The following is a 24,462-nucleotide window of genomic DNA, read 5'->3' as shown; positions in this document are numbered from 1 at the left end:
CGGGCCCCACCTGATGATTATTTCCTGACTCAGCCCTATAAAAGAGCTTCTCCAACACTTCTGCCTTGCCTTGCATTGGAGTTTCCTGCTCCTGGAAGTCTCACCTTCCAGTGCTCCATCAGGTCTTCATTCCTTGTTCTTCGTTGGAGCTCCATGTCCTGTCTCGCCTGAGTCTTCGTTGCTTCCTGAGTCTTCGTTGCTGCCTGAGTCTTCGTTGCTTCCTGAGTCTTCGTGGTTTCCTGATGTTCCATGTCTTCATGTTCCGAGATTCCCAGTCCAGGCTTCCTTATGTTCCACTTCCTGATGTTCCACTTCCTGATGTTCCAGACTTCCTCATGTTCCGAAGTTCCACTCCTCCTTCGCTTGTTCGAGTCCTCTTGACCCTCCAGCACCACTGGTTCTCCATATGACTCCTTGTTGGGGTAAATCCTGTCATTGGTTCCTGTCCTTGGAGTCTCATCTCGGCTGGATTCCCTTCCTGCACTTGTCCCGCTCTCCGCGTGGTCCGTGACCAGCCTCTCCAGGTTGTGTAAGGTGCGCAGTGGGACAGGGTGGTCCGTGACCAGCCCATTGGGTCTGCCCATGTCGGTGGGCTGTGTAGGGCGTCTTGAGTCTTCTGTGTCACAAGGCCTCCATCTGCCCTCATCCTCAGTCCAGCCTGCTGCTTCTGGTATGGATCGAAAGGACAGCTGAGAGCTGGGAATATACCACTCAAGATGGTGTCTCAATACACATGGAGGTATTGTTCTCAAAAGTTTAAAAACTATGGTGATCAGCCTAAACCTACCGCTCCATTTAACAGGGAGCCAGTGTAAATCTTTCAAGACAGGGGTTATATGTTCTCTCCTTGACGTCCCAGAAATAACTCGAGCAGAAGCGTTCTGTTCTAACTGTAAGGTGTGCATCAGCCTATCAGGAAGACCAATATATAAAGAAGCACAATAGTCTAGGTGTCTAAGGACTAGGCTCTGAGCAATCATCCGGGAGTACATTGGAGGTAACAGCATTTCTAATGGTTGGACTAACTTAAGCTTATAAAAAAGCAGTTTCAATAACATGACAGATTTGTGTTTCATGGATAATTCGGAGTCTAAATAAACTCCCAAACTATTAATCTCTAATTGAATTGGCACCAATAAAGTTTTGGATAACCAAACTTCCTTCAACTTCATTAAGTTAGGCCCCTTTCATACCCCAAGAATCTGTGTCTTCTACATATTGTTAGGTTTTCTAGGTTTCGTGGACCCTTGGCCTGAGGTGGGGGTTGACGCTACCTGAGGGGTTGGGCCCCTACTGTGGGGAGGCGAGGCTGATTGGAAACAAAGTCTACAGGACCATGGCTGTGGCCCAGGAGAGAGGAGATGAAGAAGGACTGCCTGTGTCACAGCCACGTGATCGCAGGCGCCTGCATTGTAGCAATACTGTGGGGTGCCCCGAGGAGCGGGGACAGAGAAAGTCAGTTCAATGATATCGCAGTGCTGGGCAGGTCAGGAGAGAGGATATACCAGAGGAAGGATCTCCAATGCAGAAGCACGCAGGGCAGGCCCCGAGGAATGGGGAGCGCGGAGACAGGGTCTCTGGAATAGTAATGCTGAGGCTACCCCGAGGAGCGGGAAAGCATGGAGACAGGGTCTCTGGAGTAGTATTGCTGAGGCTACCATGAGGAGCGGGGAAGCATGGAGACAGGGTCTCTGGAATAATGACGCTGAGGCTACCCCGAGGAGCGGAGAAGCGTAGAGACAGGGTCTCTGGAATAGTAATGCTGAGGCTACCCCGAGGAGCGGGAAAGCATGGAGACAGGGTCTCTGGAGTAGTAATGCTGAGGCTACCATGAGGAGCGGGGAAGCATGGAGACAGGGTCTCTGGAATAATGACGCTGAGGCTACCCCGAGGAGCGGAGAAGTGTAGAGACAGGATCTCTGGAGTAGTAATGCTGAGGCTACCCCGAGGAGCAGGAAAGCATGGAGACAGGGTCTCTGGAGTAGTAATGCTGAGGCTACCCCGAGGAGCGGGGAAGCATGGAGACAGGGTCTCTGGAGTAGTAATGCTGAGGCTACCCCGAAGAGTGGGGAAGCGTAGAGACAGGATCTCTGGAGTAGTAATGCTGAGGCTACCCCGAGGAGCGGGAAAGCATGGAGACAAGATCTCTGGAGTAGTAATGCTGAGGCTACCCCGAAGAGTGGGGAAGCATGGAGATAGGGTCTCTGGAGTAGTAATGCTGAGGCTACCATGAGGAGCGAGGAAGCATGGAGACGGGATCTCTGGAATAGTAATGCTGAGGCTACCCCGAGGAGTGGGGAAGCATAGAGACAGGATCTCTGGAATAATGACGCTGAGGCTACCCCGAGGAGAGGGGAAGCATGGAGACAGGGTCTCTGGAGTAGTAATGCTGAGGCTATCCCGAGGAGTGGGGAAGCATGGAGACAGGATCTCTGGAATAATGACGCTGAGGCTACCCCGAGGAGCAGAGAAGCGTAGAGACAGGATCTCTGGTGTGGTTACGCTGGGGCTACCCCGAGGACCGGGGAAGCGTGGAGGCAGGATCTCTGGTGTGGTAACGCTGGGGCTACCCTGAGGAGCGGGGAAGCGTGGAGACAGGATCTCTGGTGTGGTAACGCTGGGGCTACCTCGAGGAGTGGGGAAGCGTGGAGGCAGGATCTCTGGTGTAGTAGTACAGAGGCTACCCCAAGGCTACCCCAGAGGATTTATGCGCGTAGGTGGGGTTACGTGTGCCGGGCATCTAAGTCCTGGGGCTTCGAAAAAGGGGCAGGGCCAGAGGCCTCCGGCACAGCGGCCATTTGCCGCTGTGTCCGAGGAGCGCGTGCTGGCAGGCTGCCAGTGCGCGCAACTTGAACCTGCCCGGAGGCAGGCGCAAGAGGTAAAATAATAGTTGGGGGGGATGGGGTTTAGGATAGGGCTAGGAGGTGAAGGTGAAATCGGAGTGGCCTGGGAGGGAACAGGTGAAGGCCGTGGGCGTCGGCATGCGCAGGATACACCTACCCCTATGTGTGTATATATACACACACGTATACATATACATACACAAAAAGAATTCCAAAAGAAAAGGAAGAACTAAAGTTCAATGTTCATAAATGTAGAAATTCATTATGAATATTAGGGATGTGAATCGTGTGATCGATCGTCTTAACGATCGATTTTGGCTGGGGGGGGAGGGATATCTGATCGTCATGTTTTTTATTTGTTAAAAATCGTTAAAAATCGTAAATCGGGGGAGGGCGGGAAAACCGGCACACCAAAACAACCCTAAAACCCACCCTGACCCTTTAAAACAAATCCCCCACCCTCCCGAACCCCCCCAAAATGTTTTAAATTACCTGGGGTCCAGTGGGGGGGTCCCGGCGTGATCTCCCGCGATCTCCCGCTCTCGGGCCATGGCTACGTTAATAGAAATGGCGCCGGTGGACCTTTGCCCTTACCATATGACAGGGCTACCTTTGCCCGCACTATGTCATACTATGACATAGTGAGGGCAAAGGTAGTGCCGGTGCCATTTTGGATATTGGCAATACGGCGCGAGTGCAGAAGGTCGCTCCCGGATCCCCGCTGGACTTTTGGCAAGTCTTGTGGGGGTCAGGAGGCCCCCCCAAGCTGGCCAAAAGTCCCTGGGGGTCCAGTGGGGGTCCGGGAGCGATCTCCTGCACTCATGACGTCGGGTGTCAGGAACCAAAATGGCGCCGGCGCTACCTTTGCCCTGTCATATGGTAAGGGCAAAGGTCCACCGGCGCCATTTCTATTAACGCAGCCGTGGCCCGAGAGCGGGAGGTCGCGCCGGGACCCCCCCCACTGGACCCCAGGTAATTTAAAACATTTTGGGGCTGAAACTTATTTCTTCCTGGCCTCGGGATCCCATCCCTGTTGGCCCTGTTCCTCTAGTACTCCCTTCTCCCAAGATTAAGATATTTCCCGATTTAGCTCTCTCAACACAATTACGGAGGAAAGCCTTTTTGGCTTTACGCCAAGAGGTAATTGATATGGGTTATACTTTTACCTTGAGATTTCCGTGTAAGTGTGTCTTGAAAAACCAGAATGATATATTCATTTTTTTTCTCGCCCGAACAACTTAAGGATTTTTTAGAACAGAGGAAAATCCCAGCCTCATCCCCAATTTTGAGTTAAGTTAATAAAGTAAATAAGTAAAGTAAGCAAGTTAATATGAGCCCTTTCTTAACAAGTTTCTTGTTGTAATATACTCCCCATGAGTTTCATCACTGTGCAATGACCCCTCATTTATGCTTAATACTAATGAGACTGGAAGTGGTTTAATGTTTTCTTTATTTGTAAGTCCACTTCATAGAAGTGAAAGTATAGAATGTCCTTTTTTTTTGTAACCACATCCAGATCATGTATTTCATATGCAAACTTTATTGAATTGTTTGTATTTTTATTTAAAATGAGAAATAAAAAAAAAATGCTTGTAAATCATAAGCCTATCAACTAGTAGCAGGAAAACCACAAGGTGTAACCAGGAACAAGAGGGGTATAAAAAGACCTCCTGTTCCCCAGTTAGCTCGTGCATACATTACTGACACCTGCTGGTGTTGGCTTTTTGTGCATCCATTTGCAAATGTTACAATAAAGACTCCGTTTCGCTGAATTTGTTCACTGTTTTCTCTTTCCCGCAAGGAAAAAGTGTGTTATATTTCCCACAGTACTAAATTTTTCTTTTTTAGTTTTGATGATATCCAGTAGAATTATGAGTGATAAAGTGCTTTTAAGCATAAAGGAGTGAATTCATGTTTGATTGTAAGCGTTTTTCCCAGCATTGCAACAGTGGTAACTATGTTATTTATTGACTATCCTATTTATACTGTATGCACCTCATTATCAGGCCGATACAGTGAGGAGCAGTAGGAAGAGCTGCGTTAGTGCCGGGCGCATGCGCGGTTGCTGCACGCACAGCCCAGCTCACCTACCGCTTGATACTGTATGTAAATAGCTTGCAAATGCAAGCTGCGTCCAAGAAGCATCCGTGAAGCGTTAGGCCCGCGCAACCCATTTTACTGTATAGAGCACTATACAGTATCCTGGGTGCGCTGGCCTAACGCTTCACGGACATGCTGGTATCTGTCATTTCAAATGACATTTGAAATGACAGGTACCAGGAAGTGGACGGTTCTCCTACGCTCGGGATTGCCAGTCCTCTCTCCCCTCCTCCCGAAGGCGCGTAAAGCAGCCTTGCTCCGGGAGGAGGGGAGGGGGGACTGGCAGTGTAAAGCAATGAAGCGACTTACTTTTCTTGCAGCCCCCCTCCGGAGACGGACATCGGCGAAGACGGACATCGCGAAGATGGACCGTGGCTCCCCTGCCTCCAGCTGCCCGCGAAGATGGATGCCTGCACGGGCGAAAGCGGCTCCTGTGCGTGCAATTGGGCCGCTCAAGACGTGACGTCACATGCCGTGATGCCAAACGATTTAATGATTTAATGCTGTCTCTGACCAAAGTCAAAGACACAATTCCAATATTATTTTTATCCTGTTTGCAAACCCAGCATCACTGGATTGAGCCCATCTCCCCCACTACCCATGCTCCTTTGCTGAACTGGTCTGGTAGGGCTGCATCTGTCCAGCTCAGCTTTGGACAAGGAAATCACTTAGAACTACTTCAAAAAGGGCATCCCTGAACCCTTGCCACTGTCAGCATTCACGCAATTTAATTTATCTGTTTAATTTGGGTTATATTTATTAATATTCTAAACTGAGTTTTATTTGTAAATTTGTATTTATATGATCTTATTGTTTCTTGATGGAATTTGTAATATTTTATATGTGACTTGTTATTAATGACCTGGAGAGGGGGACAGGTGCTTAAGAAATGAAATGAAATACATTTCTTTAACTTTTATCTCACAAGGTACGAAGAGAAACTTGGGGAAGTTGGATTAAATCAAATGAAACAGGAAAGAAGGGAAATGGCATGTACAAACTAATATCCAAGAAAATTCCAGAAATAAAAGTAAGCATTGCATACGTCCCCTCACCATATTTAAAACCCAACAGCCTTCATTTTTTATTCTTTGCAGATTTTATACACAAGGAAAATTCCCTTCAGACTGTAACAGTCCCCTGCAGCTTACTGCCGGGTCAGAGTTTGCAGGACCCTCTCTCCTGTTATCTTCTGACGTCATCAGTGTGCGCCGGACAGGAGAAGGAGCTGCGCTGTTTCTAGGGGAAGAACCAGGCAAGGAAGGAAAGAGACTCTCTCTCTCTCCTGCACCCTTCCAGCTGGAGCTCCCGCGGCACTGCGAGAGGCAGACAGCAACTCCCTAGCCACAGAAAGAGCTCTCGATTCATTTCTAATCCTGAAAGCAGCAACAGCAGAGGGGAAAATGCCTGCAGGAGCTTCTGCTCAGGTAGGAGATTGTCCCCAACTTCCTGCCCTCTCTGTACAAACACTGCTACAGCTTTCTAACCTGGGACACTGCAGAGTCAGCCCTGACTTTAATAGGACTCCGAGCAGATCTGGGGTACAGTGAGGGTCCTTTGTGACCTTTATAAGTAATGTGTAGGTTTGCGCGTGTGTGTAAATGGGAAATGTTTGTGTGTACATATATGGAGGTATGTGGGGAATTTGTGATGGGAGTGTTTGTGCATGTTTGGAGGAGTGTTCGTGTGGGTAGCCATGCGGATGTGCTTGAGAGTGCGAGTTGGGGATTGGGGTATTGATGTGATTAGGGAGAGTGAGGATGTGCAGGGGGGGGGGGGGTATATCTGGGTGTATTTGTCTTGGAGGTATGAGTGGGGGATACGGGGGGATTATGTTTTGATGTGAAGGATGTACGTAGCGGGATTGCAAAGGTGTGTGGAAGGGTTTTATTTGTAATGTATATGTAGTTGCAGAGAAGGTCGAACAACATGATAAAGGGGATGGAGTGGCTCCTCTAAGAGGAAAGGCTAAAGAGGTTAGGGCTTCTATTTAGAGAAAAGACAGCTGAGGGGAGGGGGGATATGATTAGTGGTATATAAAATCGTGCAAATGTGAATCAGTTATTTACTCTTTCAAAATATACAGAGTTCAATATTCAAAAGCTATTTAGATGGATAACTCACAAAATCCATTCTAGCCTGGATGCTAAGCTGAAATCTGTGGATGCTAAGCTGAAATCTGTGGTGGATAGAGTCTCATAGCTAGTCTCCATTGTTGGGGAGACAATGACCAGACTGAATGATTTTACTGATCATAAGAAGGCCTTGGAGAGACAAGATGATCTGGAAAACTGGAATCGGTGTAATAATATCAGACTCTTGGGGCTTCCCAAGAAGACTGATGGAGCTGATCCTGTGGCCTTTTTTTGCTCCCTGGCTTCTGACGCTGCTTAACCTTACCTTCAAGAATGGGAGGGTCAAAACAGACCGGACCCATAGATCCTTCTCTGGGGTGGTTCCACAATTGTGGAATAGTCTTCCATCAAGTTTGAGAGAAAAGGGGGATTTGTTAAGGTTTGGAAAGGCCTTAAAACCTTCCCTGATGACTGGTGACTCATAGGAGCCGATGTAATAATACCCATAGCAAAACAGGCGCTAGTTATGAGTGTGGGTTTTGATCACCACGTGCAGCTGAAGATGCTGCTTCTGTGGGATATAAAAAAAACATAAACTATGCAAATGATTTGCACGCAGAAATCCACTTACAATTGGAGAAATACACATACATGAACGCGATAAGGGCCTATGTAATAAGCAGCCGCATCCGCGCTCAAAACTCGCACTGATAATCCGTGCATAAAAGCGAGCGAGCGAATGGGTCTCCCTATTAAGAGAAAGTATGACCCTGGGAAGTATTTTTACTATTTCAAATAACTGTGCTGCAGAAAGCATGGCAAATATTTTCATGGATGCTAATTCACACTGGCATAGCAGCGAGATAAGTGCTCAGTTGGGCAAATCACAAATCTGGTCACTCAGACATTGAGAAAAGCGCCTAGGGAAGCACCTACCTGAGCTGGCCGTTCCAACGCCGAGAGAAAAGTCCCTAACGACGCTGGTCGTTTGGTCGCCTAGAAAAGCACCTAGCTAAGCTGGCCACTCGGACACTGCTTTAGGCGCTCAGCTAGATGGTTTTCAGGATGCTCGGACGCCAAAAAAGGTCCCCCCCCCCCCCCCCCCGAGTCAGTGCTGACACTTAACTGTGCCCTGACCATGGCGGTAAAAAAAAACCCCGCACTAGCATTAGCGTGGCTCCCTCTTATGCAATGCTCTACCCTGCAAGGTTGAGGGCTGCCATTCAGACAGGAACCTGATCTTTGAGTCATGGAAATGAAGTGCAGGCGTTCTTGCAGCAGGACAGGAAGCCCCCCCCATTGAATTTCCAGCTGTTTCTTGTCATTTTATTTATTTGTTTGTTTATTTTAATTTTTACTGTCAGGGTGGGTATTTGAGATAGCATTGCCCGTATGTTACCATTCTTACTAGCAAAGCAGGGCGGCTTAATGTGAGGGGTGAGGGGTGGAGTGGGGCAGGGTTCAGAATGGGGGAGGGGAGGGGGCTGGGGGGAGGTCTTCCTTTTGTTGTTTTCTTGTTAGCATTGGCACAGGCAAGGATAAGCTTGGGAAGGCTTCCTAGTGGCGATTCTGCAGGAGATGGGGGGGGGAGAGGGGGGTTTGCGCCAAAAATGAGAGAGCTCCCGGTGTATCCCGGTGTTGCTTGTTGCTGCACCGTCTGCCCTGCAGCGCTGGAGTGAGATCAGCATGCGATGTGGCAAGAAGTTCGGGTTCGTTGTGTCTCGAGGCTGTGACTTGGACAATTATTAGTTGCTAAAGATCTTGAGCTACCTGGGACTGGTGCCGGACATTTGCAGCTGTTCTGTCTGTAGGTGGTTGGGGTAGGGGATCTGGTCCGGGGAATTGGGTTATGTTAGCGGCAATTGGGTGGGGGTGGGGGGTAGGATTTTTTTGGGTTGGGTTGACTAGAGCAGGGGCTCCCAAGCTTATTTGTTTCATGGCACAGGGGTCACTTTGTTGTGGCACCCCAAACCACTTCCCCATCATCACTTTCTCTTTTCTTCCCTCTTCCCTCTCCCTTGGCATCATCATCACCCCCTTTCCCATCATCTCTTCCCCCTCCCTCATAACATCACCTTCCCTCTCCCTCATTCCCTGGCATCAACATCACCTTCTCTCTCCACCTCCTCACCCCTGGCATCATCATCATCATCACCACCTTCACTTATACCCCTCTCTCCCACTCCCTGGCATCATTTTACTTTCCCTCTCCTACCACCTCTTCCCCCACCCTTGCATAATCATCGTCCCCTTTCCCCCTGACATCATCTCCTTCACCCCTTGGTAACATCACCTTCCCTCTCCCTTCACCCTCCATCATCATCACCTTCCCTCTCCCTCTTCCCCTCTGTCATTATGATCACCTTTCCTTTCCTTCCATCCCTCTCCCTTATCCCCAGGTAATCATCATCATCTTCCACCACCCCCTCACATCGTCATCACCTTCCCTCTTCCTCCACCTCTCTCCCTCACCCCCCCCCCCCCCCCCGCATTATCAATTTCCCTCTCTCTCTCCATCCCCTGGTATCATAGCTTTCTCTTCCCTCTCCCTCCACTCCCCATGCCAATCACCTTCTGTTTCCTTTCCCTTCAACCCTGGCATCACTTGCACTCTCTCTCTCTCTCTCATTTCCTGGCATCATCACTTTCCCCCTTTACTAGTCTCCTCCACTGACATCATCAATCTTCTGTTTCCCCCACACCCTGGCATTACCTTCCCTCAGTTTCACTCCCTGGCATCACCATCACCTTCCCTGTACTTCCACCTTTCCTCTCCACCCCCATGAATCATCATCATCTTCCCTCCACCCTCCTCTCCCTGGCATCATCACCTTCCCTTCTCTCTCTCCTCCCACACCCTGTGGCACATTCGCCTCTCCCTTTCCCCACGCCACCCCCGATCCCTGAACAGCAAACCTCTGGGAGGAGGCTTCCTAAGAGCTGCTGCTGCTTCCTCCTGTGCCAGCCTCCCCACCCCTGCAATCTGAACTGCAGGCAGGGGCCAGCAGGTCTCACAGTCCTACAGAGGCCCCAGCAGTTTCTGATGCACCGGAGAGAGCCGGCAGAGGGGGAAGCGGGAGCAGCTGTTCGGGACCCAAAACTGTAGTTGCAGTGCCCGTCTGTATTTTAAAAAATCTCTAGTAAAAGAGAGCTTGCATGGAGATCAGCCTTGCAATGATTTGTGTGCCCTCGATGACTCAGACTTAATGCCTATAAATATTTTACAGACGGTAACAAACAGTGTGTATCCTACAGAAGGAAAGCACTGCCGCTTGAGCTGGCTACTGTCTAATCCTTTTATGACCTTTTCTTCAGCTCTAAATTCTGCCCTCTGCCCTACCCAGCTGCCAAAGCCAAATTGGTGCTTGACTTGGACGTTGCCTTCATCTTATGATCTGTATCATGAATGTCGGTATAGAAAAGAGTTAAATAAATAAAATCTTGAGTTTGGAATAAAGTAAAGTCACTGTCGATCCGTGCAGTGCCCACTAGCTAAGACTGATTAAAAGAAAAAATGCTTCCACACGATTGGACCTGCTTTGTGCATGATCCTTTGTACTCCCTTGTTAGGAAGTGACGTCACTGGCTGATAAGCAGCAGCCCTGTGCAGTGTGCTAGGAGGCAGAGCAAATGCCATCAGCAGCAAAGCTCCTGCAGTTTTGTGTGTCCCATTGATTTTAAAGGCAAATCAATACAAACGCAAAGAAAAGTATTTTTTTCAGTGCTTTCTGGGGCACTGGCCATTCGTATTCATTTCCCAAAATCCAAACCAAAAAAACACTGATTCAGTTTGGCTTTCTTATTTGTTTTAAGTGAATGTGAGTGTGACTTGTGGGAATTTGTGGAGTGTGTGCTTTGTGTATGACTTTGAAGGTGTGGGAGGATTCGGAGGTGGCACTGAAGGATTTCTTTTCTAGAGGCTCAGTTCTCTGAAGATAATGACTTTTTTTTCTGGCTTTCAGTTTTATCTAAGATATTCACCTTTTATTCCTTTAGTGAATTTCCGTCCCTGATGTAGACATTGGTCCCATTTATATAATTCTTTCTAATATTCCATATGTTTGAAAGCATTAAAATAAAATATCTAGATATACCTGCAAGGTTGGAAAACTACTTAATTTTTATAATGTAAAATATATTTACATATTAAAAGTAAATTGTATGCAAATTCATGCAAGCGTGCTCCAGAATTAAATAATCTTTATCACAGAATTAATGAACTCAAAGCAGAGCTCACCCCATGCCACTGCAGGAAACAGGGGGTCTCTGTTCACTCCCTGTGACTTACAAACACAAGGAAAACTCTCTCCTTGCCCTGCTGAGCCCCAGTGCTGGGAGTTCTCCTGATGGACGAGATGTAGAAGGTGCTGAGCGTGGAAGGGTTTGTGTTTCAGGTCCCAGTAACCTTCGAGGACATCGCTGTCTATTTCTCCCAGGAGGAGTGGGAGGTTTTAGAAGAACAGCAGAAGCAGCTTTACAAGGAAGTAATGATGGAGAATTATCAGACCCTGATCTCACTGGGTAAGGAAACATTTTACATTCTGAGTCTGAAGGTATCCTGGTGTGAGCTGGTAAAAAGTGAGAAATTGAGCAAATGCTGCATTGATCCCTTTCCGTGGCATGCAGTCAGGGCCTTCAAGGGATTCAGTGAATCCCCAACCTGGAAGCAAGGTTCCACCTTCCACCCCATGTGAAAAGCAGGCCAGTGTGGGATCAGGACGAGACCTCATTGAACTCAGAGCTAGGTCCTGCGTCCATGGGAATCCAAGAGCAGGTAGTAGAAGGATAACAGGGTGATGCAATAACTTGCACGTATAAAGCATGCGTCCAAAGTGGACGCAAGGTTTTTGAACGCACGCACATCCACCTCTCCTGGGTGCTAGATGCAATACGCAAATGAGCCGCCATGCTAAAAGGGACACGCAGTGGACAATTTGTGTGTCCCTAGTGCTTTGCATTGGGCACACAGAATAAGTAGCTGTGCATCCACAACACCTTGCTAGAGCTCCCCCCCCCCCCAGCAGGGCTGTTCCTGATTGGTCCTTTCACTGACATGTGACGATGAGTGGACCCATCAGCAATTAATATTAAGTGCCCCTTAGTGCAGGTTACTAAAATGGACGCTCAATTTATGAGCGTCCGTTCTATCCCGCAGCAGCTAATTTACTAGCACAATACGCACGCACAATGTACACGGCCCTGAGCGTGTATATTGTGGGCCCTGAAACTTTTTTTTATCTCAAGACTTTTTTTTTTGCATGGTACTGCTTTCTGTGGTTCTTAGTATTGCGTCGATACTAAATAGGAATCACAGAAAAGCAATTTTTTTGTTTTTAAGTTGAGCCCTTGGCACACGGGAAGCCTTTATACTTGTTCCGGGCAGATGTAAAATTTGACAGGTTAAAAGGTGCGCCTTGGGCGTATGGGGATTTTTTTTTGCATCGCGGGGTAATAGCCAATAGCCTCATCCACATGGAATTTACATGCGATGAGTGCTAGCGCGAGTTTGGACGTGCTGAACCCCTGATTGCATTGGGGTTTAGGGAGACGTCCAAAATTGAGTCCAAGCACTCATTAACCTGTGCACCAGGCTCAGCGCACGGTATTGCATCGGCCTATAAGTGTGCTATGCTGCTGTTTCTTTTAAGATCACAGTGCTGGCATTTGAGTTGAGCTGAGAAAGTTCAGTGAGCAGTGAGTGACAGAGTATGAGAGGGGGCTGTAGAACAAAACTGCTGGGGTTTGGGGGGGCTGGGAGAGGAAAGGGGGTTGGAGAGCAAGAAAACTGAGGACTCAGCGGTCTGGGTGAGAAAGGGGGCTAAGAAGCATGACTGCTGCATCTGGATGGGGAGAAGTGGTTTGGGAGCAAGACTGCTGTATGTGTATGAGAGCCAGAGAGCCTGTGTGTGTGTGTGTGAGAGAGAGTGCCAGGGTACCTGTGTCCGAGACAAGGGGGGCTGGATGTGTGTGAGCACTTATGTGTGTGAGAGAGAAAGTGAGGATGTGTGTATGTATGTGAGAGCATGTGCATGAGAGAGAGAGTATATGTGTGTGAGAGCATGTGCATGAGAGAGAAAGAGAGGATGTGTGTGTGTGTGAGCATGTGCATGAGAGAGAAAGAGAGGATGTGTGTATGTATGTGAGAGCATGTGCATGAGAGAGAAAGAGAGGATGTGTGTGTATATGTGTGCGTGAGCATGTGCATGAGAGAGAGAGAGGATGTGTGTGTATATGTGTGTGTGTGAGCATGTGCATGAGAGAGAAAGAGAGGATGTGTGTATGTATGTGAGAGCATGTGCATGAGAGAGAAAGAGAGGATGTATGTGTGTTTGTGTGAGCATGAGAGAGAGTATAAAGTTTTTGTGGCCCCCTTCCCCTAATCCTCGACAATCTCAGGATGACTGGGAATCAAAAAATCCCAGCTATAGAGAGTGGGGGATTTTCCGAATCCTTATGAGTTCATTATTGGATGATATTTGATGTATTTGCTGTTTTGAAATATTATATTGGAGTTTTGTTTAAATGTAAAAACATTTTTAGGCTTAATTATTGGACTGTATTGAAATATGTATTCTTTTTATTAGTATGGCTTTACTGTTTTATTTTTCTTGATTTTGTTTGTTGGTCTTTCTGTGTTCTTTGTGTGACAAAGGGGGGTGGGGGGATTCTGCTATAGTATAGTTTCTGAGTAGGGGGTCTGTAGCATTTCAGCTTGCTCTATCTTCAGTAGGAGGTGTATTGGTCTTCTAGGGCAAATTACAGTACTTGCGGTGTTGCTCATTCCTGGATAGGGATGTTGCTGTTTGAGTCCTGGAGTTAGTGTTTTATTTTAATACAGCAAATTTGTTCCTTGGGGTAAAATGTGTTCTTGGCAGGCTGTGATATCTTTTATTGGACCATATGAGTATTATTCAAAGATACTGTATGTGAGCTATTCACTGTAGGATCCTTCTTTAGATGTGAATGTCTCTGATCTGATATCTGAAGAAGGGACCTAGGTAGTTTTAAAAGCTTTTGTTCAATATTTTTAGTTACAGTACATGTGTGTATATATATATACACATATATATATATATATACACACACACACACATGTACTGTAACTAAAAATATTGAACAAAAGCTTTTAAAACTACCTAGGTCCCTTCTTCAGATATCAGATCAGAGACATTCACATCTAAAGAAGGATCCTACAGTGAATAGCTCACATACAGTATCTTTGAATAATACTCATATGGTCCAATAAAAGATATATATATATATATATTTGTTTGTTTGGAAAATGTATTCCAGCTACTAAGCAGGAGGATTCGATAAATGCAAAAAAGGGGTGATATAAAGAGGGGGTGGATGCTGGGGGGGGAAGGGGGAGATGAAAACATGTTGAGGCAAGTGAATGTGTGCGTGTGGAGGGGGAAACACAAGAAGAGGAAGTGAATGCAATATACTCCCCCCCCCCATGAAATTAGCAATGGAAACCTGGGCTGTCTGAGGTGATGAGAGAATCAGAATATGGGGGTGCACAAGAATCGTGTGGAGATGCGCGTGTGGGGGAGGGGTGCAGTGTCACAGTACACGGAGGAGGAGGAGTGCGAAAGAGCTGGTGGTATTGAAGTGGAAGAAAGAGCCGAGAAGGGGAGGGTCTGTGTGAAAGAAAGCCAGAAGTGGTGATGCAGGTGAAGAGGGTCAGAGAAGGGATAGGGTGAGGTGGGCAGATGTGATGGGGGGTGTGTGAGTGAGTGAGAGAGAGCCACAGGTGGTGAAGGGGGAGGAGACAGAGGTGTGATGGATCATGGGGGTGGGAAAGCTTGGTGTGTGAGAGCAATAAGGGGTGATGGAGAAGCAAATAGAATAGAAAGCTGGAAAGGATATGGGGGGGGGGGAGCGAGTAAGCAAGGGGGTGAGAGTGAATCAGAGAGAAAGGTAATGGTGAGAGATGGTGGGAGGAAAACGTAGCATGAGTTTAGAGATTTTGTTGTCGAAGAATTGGACAAGGTTGTCACATTTAGTGGCAACCTCAGGACTGGTGGGGGTGGGAGATTTTGTGATGTTAGAGACATATGAGAACGGGGCTTTGGCGTTGAATTGTGGATTCTAAGGGCATGGAAGTCTCGTTTTGTTTTGAGGATGGTTCGATAGAAGTGTAGGGATGATTTGTATGTTGCAAGGTGAGTGGGACAGGGGTCTTTGCGCCATTTCTTTTTAATGCCTCTCAGGTCGTGTTTGAGTTTTTTGAGTTCAGGCGACTACCATGGTTTTTTTTTGTGTTGTTAGCGGGGTTAAGGACGTTGGTGGTTAGGGGGCAGATGGTGTCTGCAATGTTGCTGGTGAGCTCGTTCCAGGAACTGAGAGCAGATTCAGTGTCAGTGAGATCAATTTTCTCTAGGGTGTTAGTGAGGAAGGCGATTAGATCGTCTCCATTGCATGATTTTCTGAATTGGATGGTATTTTTATTTGTGTGGTAGGGCGTGGGTTCTTTCTTTATAGATAAGATAGTTTTGATGAGTGAGTGGTCGGACCAAGGGACAGGGGTGCAGAGGGTGTGTCGGTGGGTAGGATGTGAGAGTTTAAGAATATTAAATCTAAGGTGTGACCTGCTCTGTGCATAGGGGCGGTAATGATTTGCTTGAAACCCATAGCGTTAAGGGAAGATAGGACGGCATTGCAGGTGGGGGAGAGGGGGATGGAGTCAATGTGGAGGTTAAAGGCGCCGAGGATGATAGCTGGACTATCATTTTCTATGTTTTCGGTGATAAATTCGATGAGGGGGAAGGGGTTATTTTCAAGGAGGGGCGTAGATAAGGCATACTTGAGGTGGTGGTGATTTGAAGAGTCCAATTTCAAGTTTGGGAGCAGAGATGATAGGCTGAGAAGTAAGTTTCAGATGTTTCTTAGTTGCGCGTAGGAGGCTTCCTTCTCTCTTTTTTTTTTTTAGGCCTGGGAATAGAGAAGATATCATAAATGTGCGTGGGGAGCTGGTTTAAAAGGACTGTGTCTGTTTCTTTGAGCCAGGTTCCCGTTACTGCGCAGATGTGGGGATTGGGGTCGCATAGAATGTCATTGAGTATAGGTGTCTTTTTGACTATGGATCGCGAGTTGAAGAGCAGGAGGGAGAAGGCTGTGAGTCTGAGAAATTGCGTCAGGGGGGATAACCTGATGGGCAGTAGGGTTCTTGTGAGGGGGGGGAAGGGGAAGTTATGAAGGGTTTCGTGAGTTTGGGGGTATGCTGTTTGAGGATGGGAATGGGGCGCGCTAGCATATTGACTGCAAGGATGGGGGGAGGAGCACCCAAAGGAGAAGGGTAAGTAGTAGAAAGGAGATAATAAGGGAAGGGATGAGATTGCGGAGCGCTAAGGTCGGTGAAGAGGGGCACGCAAAGGGGCAGGCTCCTAAATCTCGCTCCTATGGCGTGGGACGCTAAGCGCGGAGAGCCTGTGGCCTTTTCTAGTGGCTGGCAGTGGGGCTTGATCGCAGGGTAGGGAGTCGTGTCAATCGCGGGTCAGATGGCGCGAAAAGACCGGAGGCCCTTGACCCCGACGGGTGCGCGCCGAATGCGCAGGGCTCGAGGCACAGCCGAGGCGAGAGCTGAGGGGTGGTGACCTGGAGAGGGGGCCGATCCGGAGTGGCTTTTGAGAGAGCGCTGTCCCTCGAAGCTATTCAGATGAGCTGGAAACTGGTGAGGACTTGGAGGCTGAGGGGTGGCAGCACAAAGGGGCACACTAAGGGGCAGGCTCCTTAGTCGCGCGGCGCCTGCGGCTCACCCGGGGCTGAAGAAAAGGTCCCTCCTCGCTTCTCTGACGTCGGTGGGGGGGAGGGGGGAGGCGGAGACGGTCACGGCGGGCAGTGTTCGGTCGCGTCCGTGGGGCGGGCCTAGGAGGCGGCAAGGTAAGGCAGGGGCCTGGTGCGGGGCTCCGGCGAGGAGGGCGCGAGGGAAATGGCGCCTGCGGCTCACCCGGGGCTGAAGTGAAGCAGAGAAATGAAAGAAAGATAGATGGGGGGGAGTGGAGGGGGGTGAAGAGATGAAGGCGGGAGATGGATAAAGAGAGAGAAAAGTGACATGGGAAGAGGAGTAAGGAGCTAGATGAGGACATCAGGAAGAGACAGAGAGCAATGCCACAGAAACCCCACTCAGAGAGCAATGGTAGAAAAAAAAGTATTTTTATTTCAGTCCAGTGACTGAAACGCATAATGCAGAGATCAAGCAGTCGTAGGGCTCCTGGAGCAAACCAGATTCTCTGCAGATATCCAAAAATGCTATACATGAGCTATGAATAATGTCTCTGATGTGACACCTGAAGAAGGGACCTCTGTGGTTTTCCAAAGCTCATGTACAATGGTTTTACGCTAACCCAGTAAAATGTTTCGGAATCTGCCTAAACTCTTATAATTGAAATGTCATTTTCAGTGTTTAGATAGAGACAGGGACTTTCATTTTCAGCTGAACCCTGTAAATTCCCCAGATATTTCCACGAGGAGAAAATCTGGTTTAAACTTGTTTTTCGCTCTGATTTTAAGTGACTGTGCAGTCCTGCTCTGGCGGATGCCTCCGGCCCAGCCATTTTCCCCCCGAGTGTAGGGGCTGGAGCTTGGGGCCTTACAGTCCCCCACCCGAGCCCAGACGCGCAGCAGCGCCTCTCGCCAGAAGACGTTTCTGACAGGGGGAGGAGCCTGGAGTCACCGCAGCCGGCGAGAATGAATAACGTTCATGGGGAAGGGAGATAATGGGGGTGGGGAGAGTTTTTGGGGAGGATTCTTGGGGGCAGAGGAAGGAGATTTTTGAAAAGAAGGGAGACAGTGAAAGAGCGGAAGGAGAGTGGGAGAAAAAGGGGACATGCAGGGGGCGGGAGGGTGAAGGGATCAGGGTCACCTGAAGAATCAGTCGAGGAGAGGATTATATAGGCAGGTTGGGAGGGAATGGGACAGTGGGAGGTTTCTGTCCACTAAAAAAAGTTCCAATATTCTTCTGGGAAAAAAAAAAAAAAGACGTTTTTCCACCGATTTTTGTCAAAATAAACACTGATAAATTAGTGGGGAAAATTTTTGAAAAATAAAAACCCATACCCCCACCCTCCCTCCCCTCACCCTTTCCCTATACCCCCGCCCACCTCTCACCCCTCCGCCACCTTCCTACCGTGCTCCACTGTAACCCCAGTTAAAACTTACAACCTATATGTCGAAATCAAGACACCGTTATTACCTGCTGTAACTGCTGTAAATAAGCTAATATTTTATATATATGTGTTTAATTGTTTAATAAGTTATCAATATAATCCACCATAACTGCTGTAATTAAGCTTTAATATATATCATTATATAATCTATTTATTCCTCATTAACTGCTGTAAAAATCAACCATGTTCTAACCTCATTAAGCAACCTATCCTGTAAATACTGATACGTTCTTTGTACCTTTCTCAGCTGCTGTCTTTCCTCCTTTACCTCACTCCCCCACTCCCTGTTTTTTGTAATTTCCTCCTTTCTCAAGTTTATTGTAAACCGGCGTGATGTGCTTGCACAAACACCGGTATATTAAAAGCTGTTAAATAAATAAATAAAATGAAGGTCCCTAGATACACAAGCATAAACTACCCTCAGTTTACACTTCTAGCGCTTCTAAGTGTTAAATAAAGTGTAAATCATTTGAATGTAGGGAAACGTTTGCAGTTTACTTTTCTTTTACCCTAGTTAGTGACTAAGAAATGCAGCAGAGAGGGAATATTCTGATATTAGTTTTGTGGAAGAATTTTGGAACAGAGCAGGTAGTTTTGTGTTTTGTTTATTTTAATTTGTTTGTATGTTAGGCAGACAGGTTTCTCGCCGAATGGAGAGAGCCAACGGGAATTATCTTCAATGTAAGGTGCTCTACAAGGAGAAGAAATTGTGAGCTCACTGTCATCCTATCAGAGCTACACACAGTGTCAATCTGATTATACATTTTGATCAAGTGCAATATTTCCTCGGAGTTTTCATAAACTGAAGTAGTAAATATCAGTTACTTGCTTGTATTTCGCTGCATAAGATGCCTACATAGGTTTTGTTCAGTAACAGGGAAGAACCTGAAAGATATAAAAATGTACCCGAGCAATTTGAGAAAAAGAATTATGATCCAGGGTTGTCTCTTAAGGCGTCTGTATCGCTGCAAAATGTGAAGGCCATGGATCTGACATTACAATACTAAACAGTGTTTAACGTTAATGGAGGATAAAGTTTATTAATTCCAGGATAAGGATGAGGATTTTATTAAGGATTTTGGGTTTATGCAGAACAAATTGGAGTCCTTGGGGGAAAATAACCTTAACAGGAAGGAATTAACTTTTTTTTTAAACTTTCCTGTCCATTTCAGTTTTGGACATGTTTTAAAAAAAAAAATGCTACCTCTCTTTTAAAGGTTCCATGTAAATTCTTCCTCTCCACCCCCAGGACACAATACAAAAGAAAGACTGGAGGTCAGCCTCCCTCTTCCCAGACCCCCCTGTCCTGGAGGCCCACCAGCCAGTCGGGTTTTCAGGATAGCCACAACGAATATGCATGAGAGAATTTGCATGCACTGCCTCCATGACATGCACATTTTCTCTCATGCATATTCATTGTGGCTATCCTGAAAACCCGACTGGGTGGTGAGCCCCCAGGACAGGGTTGGAGACCACTGTGCTACAGGACTCAACGGCAGAATCTAGTGCGGATCAGTGGAGTGGAGGAGTAAGCCTGGTGGTTAGAGCAGCGGGCTACAGACCAGGTTTCAAATCCCACTGCCGCTCCTTGTGATCTCGGGCAAGTCACTTTACCCCTCTGTTGCCTCAGGGCCACGCGCGTAAATAACAGGGGGATACGCCTGTGGCCGGGCCTTGTGCGCTCTGCGTGCATTTTCGGAAATGCCAGGGAGCAGGCCCGGGACGGCGTCGAATGGCCAGCGCACGTAACTTACTTCTGCTCATCAGAGCAGGTAAGCGACAGAACAAAAACAAGATAGGGTGGGTAGGTAGGGGTCGGGGAGGAAGGTGTTAGGTAGGGGGTTAGGGAAGTTCCCTTAAGTGGAACGGACTGGGAGGGAACTGGAAAAAAGGCCGATTGTGTCGGCGCGCGTAATTTGAACATTCCACCCCACCCCCACCCCGCACGGACATCAGATTTTATAACGTGCGCGCGCCGGTCTTAAAATCGACCCCTTAGATTGTAAACCCTCTGGGATTAGGGAAATGCCTACAGTAGTTGAATGTAATCTGCTTTGAAGTGCCGAAACGAAGAATATATTAAATAAATAAATAAAAACCTGAAAACTGCTACTATGAATTTTGCATGTGCTTTGGATCCCAATAGGACTGGGAGGGTAGAAAGAGGTATTGGATTTGGACGCCAACCAACATGGGCCCTCACTTGTGCTCTGAGGTCCTGATACATAGACATAAGGGGAGAAAGCAGAGCACGTTGAGCAGCCCCGTCTGAATTTTCAAGAAAGCTCATTGCCCAGTAAAAGAGAAACATGGGGCTAATCTGCGCAGCATGGCAGATACTACCATACGAGCTTGGCAGGCTGGATGGAGCGTCATGGCTATGTTAGGATACTGAAATTGTTCTTCAAAATTAAAAAAAAAAGTGCTGTTAATGAGTTAGGATCTTTCCTGATGTTTCTAGAGAAAAGAAGGAAGCAGTTTCTTATGCTAAAACCCAAAGGTTCTGATTTTAAAAAGCAGTTACAGGCGAAAAACTAGGTTTTGCTCGAGTAAGTGGGCTTTTGAAAATTGCTACACTATGTGCCATTGTGTACCAAGTGCCAGTGCACTTTACCTGTGTAAATGGCTTTTGAAAATTGCTACTATAGTAGTTACATTTACATGTGTAAATCCTTTTGAAAATTCATGGGAAAGTATTTTCTTTGCCTAGCCAAGTGTCAGGATATTAGACATACATATATATTTTGTGCCCTCTTACTAAACAGCCTTTCTTGACAGCAGACACCAAAGTAGATAGCTCAACCTGGAACTTGCGGAATATAGAAGATGCTAAATAAGCACTTGATGTTTAGATCTCACCACCGATTATATTTGCTTTTTTGCCATGCTGGTAATTGCTTCTGATTTCTGTCAATGTTTTCTTTCATTTTGATCTCATCTCCCCTCTACATTGTGGACGTTTAGAATTTCGAGATGTAAGTCATGGTTTATATTTTCTGGGTACTTCATGGACTTTCTTGTGTCTCTCTTTCTGTAATTTAAGAATAATAAATGAATAAATATAAAATAAAAAAAAAAGGTTTGTGTATTAGAAGAAGAAATCACTAAGCCATTACTCATCTGAAGTTGCAGAATTGCTAAAATTCCTTTGTAAACCTACAAAATAAATGAGAGAAACAAAAATCAGGGTGAGCACTTCCCCTTCCCTGTCTTCTTCATTGGGGTCCTGCATAAGCGACCCGGTGCCCTTAGGTTCAGCGGATGAAAATTTTAAAAGAACTTGTAGGAAAGAAAACCACATAATTGCAATGCTGTCTGTTAAAAATATTGAAAAATGAACTGTTAAAGCATTTAAGGTTATACTTTACCTGCAAAATGTGATAAATCGAAAGCTGCAGGTTGTTAATGTAAAAGCTGCAAGAGGCATAACATGTCTAATTATATTAAGTGGCCTGCTTATTTAAGCAGAGTTTTGTAAAATCCTAGCTCCGTCGACCTGAGTGGGGGGGGGGGGGGGGTAATGCCATCATTCGTCTCACCCTCTCTACCTGGGTAGGTTCTAGTTTTCAAACATTAATTAGTACAGAGTGGAAAGGGGAGATTGTGGGGTGTGGTGGGACACCCCACCCCTTTTTGTGTGAGCCACTGTTGGGGGTGTGCGGTTAATATCAGCAGTGCCATCACAGAAACCCCGAATCACCGTGCAGCCGGTAACCCTTCTCGCCCCATAGTTCTCTTACATTATGATTTTGAATTAAAAGTAAGTCAATGCTATTTGTCAAACTGAATTTTATCCCGACTGCCTTAGGATTTTGTGTGAGGGGATTGATTGATAATTGTAATTAATTAATTAAATAAATTTGGAAATAGGTTTGGAGGGTTTTTTTTGGCCTTTATCCTGCACAAGGAAAAGGGAGCTTGGCATACCGGTAACAGTCTAAAAAAACCCAAACCCTGAGAATTATGAAATTTCAGGTTATATGCAACAGCATGTTAGTCAGTGTTACCTCAGACTCCCCATCACTCCTGTTTCCAACACAAAACATTAAACCTACACTTATCAACTACACTTAAAAACCCCACATTCTCTAGTATTAATATGAAAGATTGCATTAAACATAAATGTACTTACCAGCGTGGGTTGGAATACCTGCCTGGCTGCTTCTTAGAATTCCCAGTAGTGGGACCAGAGATGCAACCGTGAAAGAGCAGGTAGAGCTGAGTTATCTATTCCCAGGTATAAATATTGAACAACACACACATCTCTCTTAGTGGAAAGGAAATTCTGACACCAGATACCCTAATATGAGTCTCAGGAGTAACATTAGATGATATTTATTCATACAAATGATGTTGAAAGCAGAGAACAGCCTCCCAGTAACAGATCAGCATTGAGGAGCCTTTGTTGTAAAGAAGTGAAGGGAAACCCAGAGATCAATTGAGGGTGTGTGGCACAGCATACAAATCAAATTTGTAAGACTAGATGGGCCTTGCAGTCCTTATCTGCCATCCGTTTCTGTGAATTTCAGCTACCATCATGTAATGAATGAAACCAAATGACAGAAACAGATCTAGTACACGAGCAGAAGGGTGAGGGAGAGAGGAAATAGATTTAAGTGGGGGCCTTGTCCCTGTTACCCAGTTGATAAATAAAGGGATTATGGAGTTCAGTGAGTGGCAGCCAGTATCAGAAGATCAGGAGACAGGAGCTGTCTTCTGTATTGTGGGGCAAGCTCATGGCTGTCATTGGGGTGGGTGAACAGTGGTGAGCACCCCAGGCCCCCACACGTAGGGGGACCCCACTCTGCCATACTAGCCCCATCCACAGCAGTATAATTTGATTTCCGCATGTTCCTTTGCTGCTGAGTCACCCTTGATAAGCTGAGATGTATTTTATCTTTGATGTATACTTCTGTCGCTCTGTAAGGGACTCTTCTATTTATGAGCATTGTAGGAAAACCCAAGCCTTCTGTGGGTGAATCTTCCTGCCCAAACTGGATCTGGAAGAGCTAAGATAGGAACAGTCTAGCTAGGTCTCATCTGCCAGCTGTGTGAGCAGTTTCATGGATGCTTACAATCCAAACAGACCCTCTGCCAGGGTGTCTGTGGAGAGGAAAGTGGCAACTTCTCACTGCCTCCTGTCTGCTGTCTTCTGTTACAGATCAACAAGAGAGAGAACTAGCAACAGTCAGTTTTCTTGTTTCCAGATGTCACCTCCATGTTTTCTAAATTTTCTGTCGATAAGCAGGCAGAATTAGCTTCACATGTGGGGTGATGTCACCTGGTAGCACTAAATGGATTCTTGTCTCTTAGCTAGTAGAGCTTTAAGCTCTACTGAGCATGTGCAGGAGTTCCCACATGCGTGTTGCATCATGATTCTTCTTAGTCATTTTTTTTTGTTTAAACACAAGCGTACATATGTACTCTCTCTTCTCTTTTTTTTTTTATATAAAAATCTCTTTTGGGCATTTGTTTGCCTCACTACTTTTTTCTTCAAGTTGCCTCACTGTTTTGGCAGATTCAAGAACCCTTTTCAGTGCCAACTGAAAAGAAAAAGTTACCTTACCAACTGAGTGGTGCATTGCCCTATTGATCCTGCATGTCAAGCCAGAAGAAGTTGACTATGGTGAGCAGATTTAAGAATTATATCTGTGGGGAAAATGATGTCCCTCACTAATGGCCATGAGCTAGGTTACCAATGCCTTAGGTTGAACACAACCAGAAGAACTGCTATGCCTGTGGACAGATGTTCCCTCATTCGCAGCAGTCTAAGATACTGTATCGAGGAACTGCGTCAATCTCCTCATCCTGTAGTACAGCATTCTCTGCTGCTGGGTAGAGAGTAAGTGGGATCTCCTCCAAAACTCCCCCATCCACTCAGACAGGAGTCACAGCATCCAGTTCTGCCAACCACCCTGCATTAAAGGCAAAGTGGCATCAGTCACTAGATCGCTTGCACCTTATGTCAAAGAAACACAAAACTCAAAGTATGGCACATTGGCGCTCTCAGTGCAAGCAGCACCAACATTCCCAATTAATGATCCATCAAGCTGCCCAACTTATCCTGCTCCCATGCATCTGATGTGTAGTGCATCAGCATGCAAGACGCACTGATGCACAATGCATTGATGCACTTGGCATATGACCCATTGATACTCTCACCACATTTTGCACTGGTACACTTGGCGCTCTGATGCCTAGGTAGTGAGTATCCCATGCTTCCTAGATGTACACCGTGGCCTACATTCTCTAGTCACATGGTGCATTGCATGA

The 24,462-nt window shown here is 46.6% G+C and overlaps 1 protein-coding gene across 2 annotated transcripts in view; it reads left to right on the top strand.

Moving 5' to 3' along the window:
* Nucleotides 1-6,064: 6,064 nt before the first annotated feature.
* Nucleotides 6,065-24,462, top strand: part of LOC115083894 (zinc finger protein 271-like) — a 68,152-nt gene continuing 49,754 nt past the window's right edge. Inside the window, exons 1-2 of one of the 2 annotated variants that reach the window (XM_029587948.1) lie at nucleotides 6,065-6,370; nucleotides 11,413-11,539. In XM_029587948.1, the coding sequence (XP_029443808.1) occupies nucleotides 6,347-6,370; nucleotides 11,413-11,539 (151 nt within the window). In that variant the 5' untranslated portion in view covers nucleotides 6,065-6,346. The remainder of the gene's footprint in view (nucleotides 6,371-11,412; nucleotides 11,540-24,462) is intronic. The other variant, XM_029587949.1, reaches the window with a different exon arrangement.

Source organism: Rhinatrema bivittatum, chromosome 2 (assembly GCF_901001135.1).
Source record: "Rhinatrema bivittatum chromosome 2, aRhiBiv1.1, whole genome shotgun sequence".
NCBI lineage: Eukaryota > Metazoa > Chordata > Amphibia > Gymnophiona > Rhinatrematidae > Rhinatrema > Rhinatrema bivittatum.
Note: the sequence above shows the minus strand (reverse complement) of the source record. Positions and strands in the feature narration are given on the sequence as shown.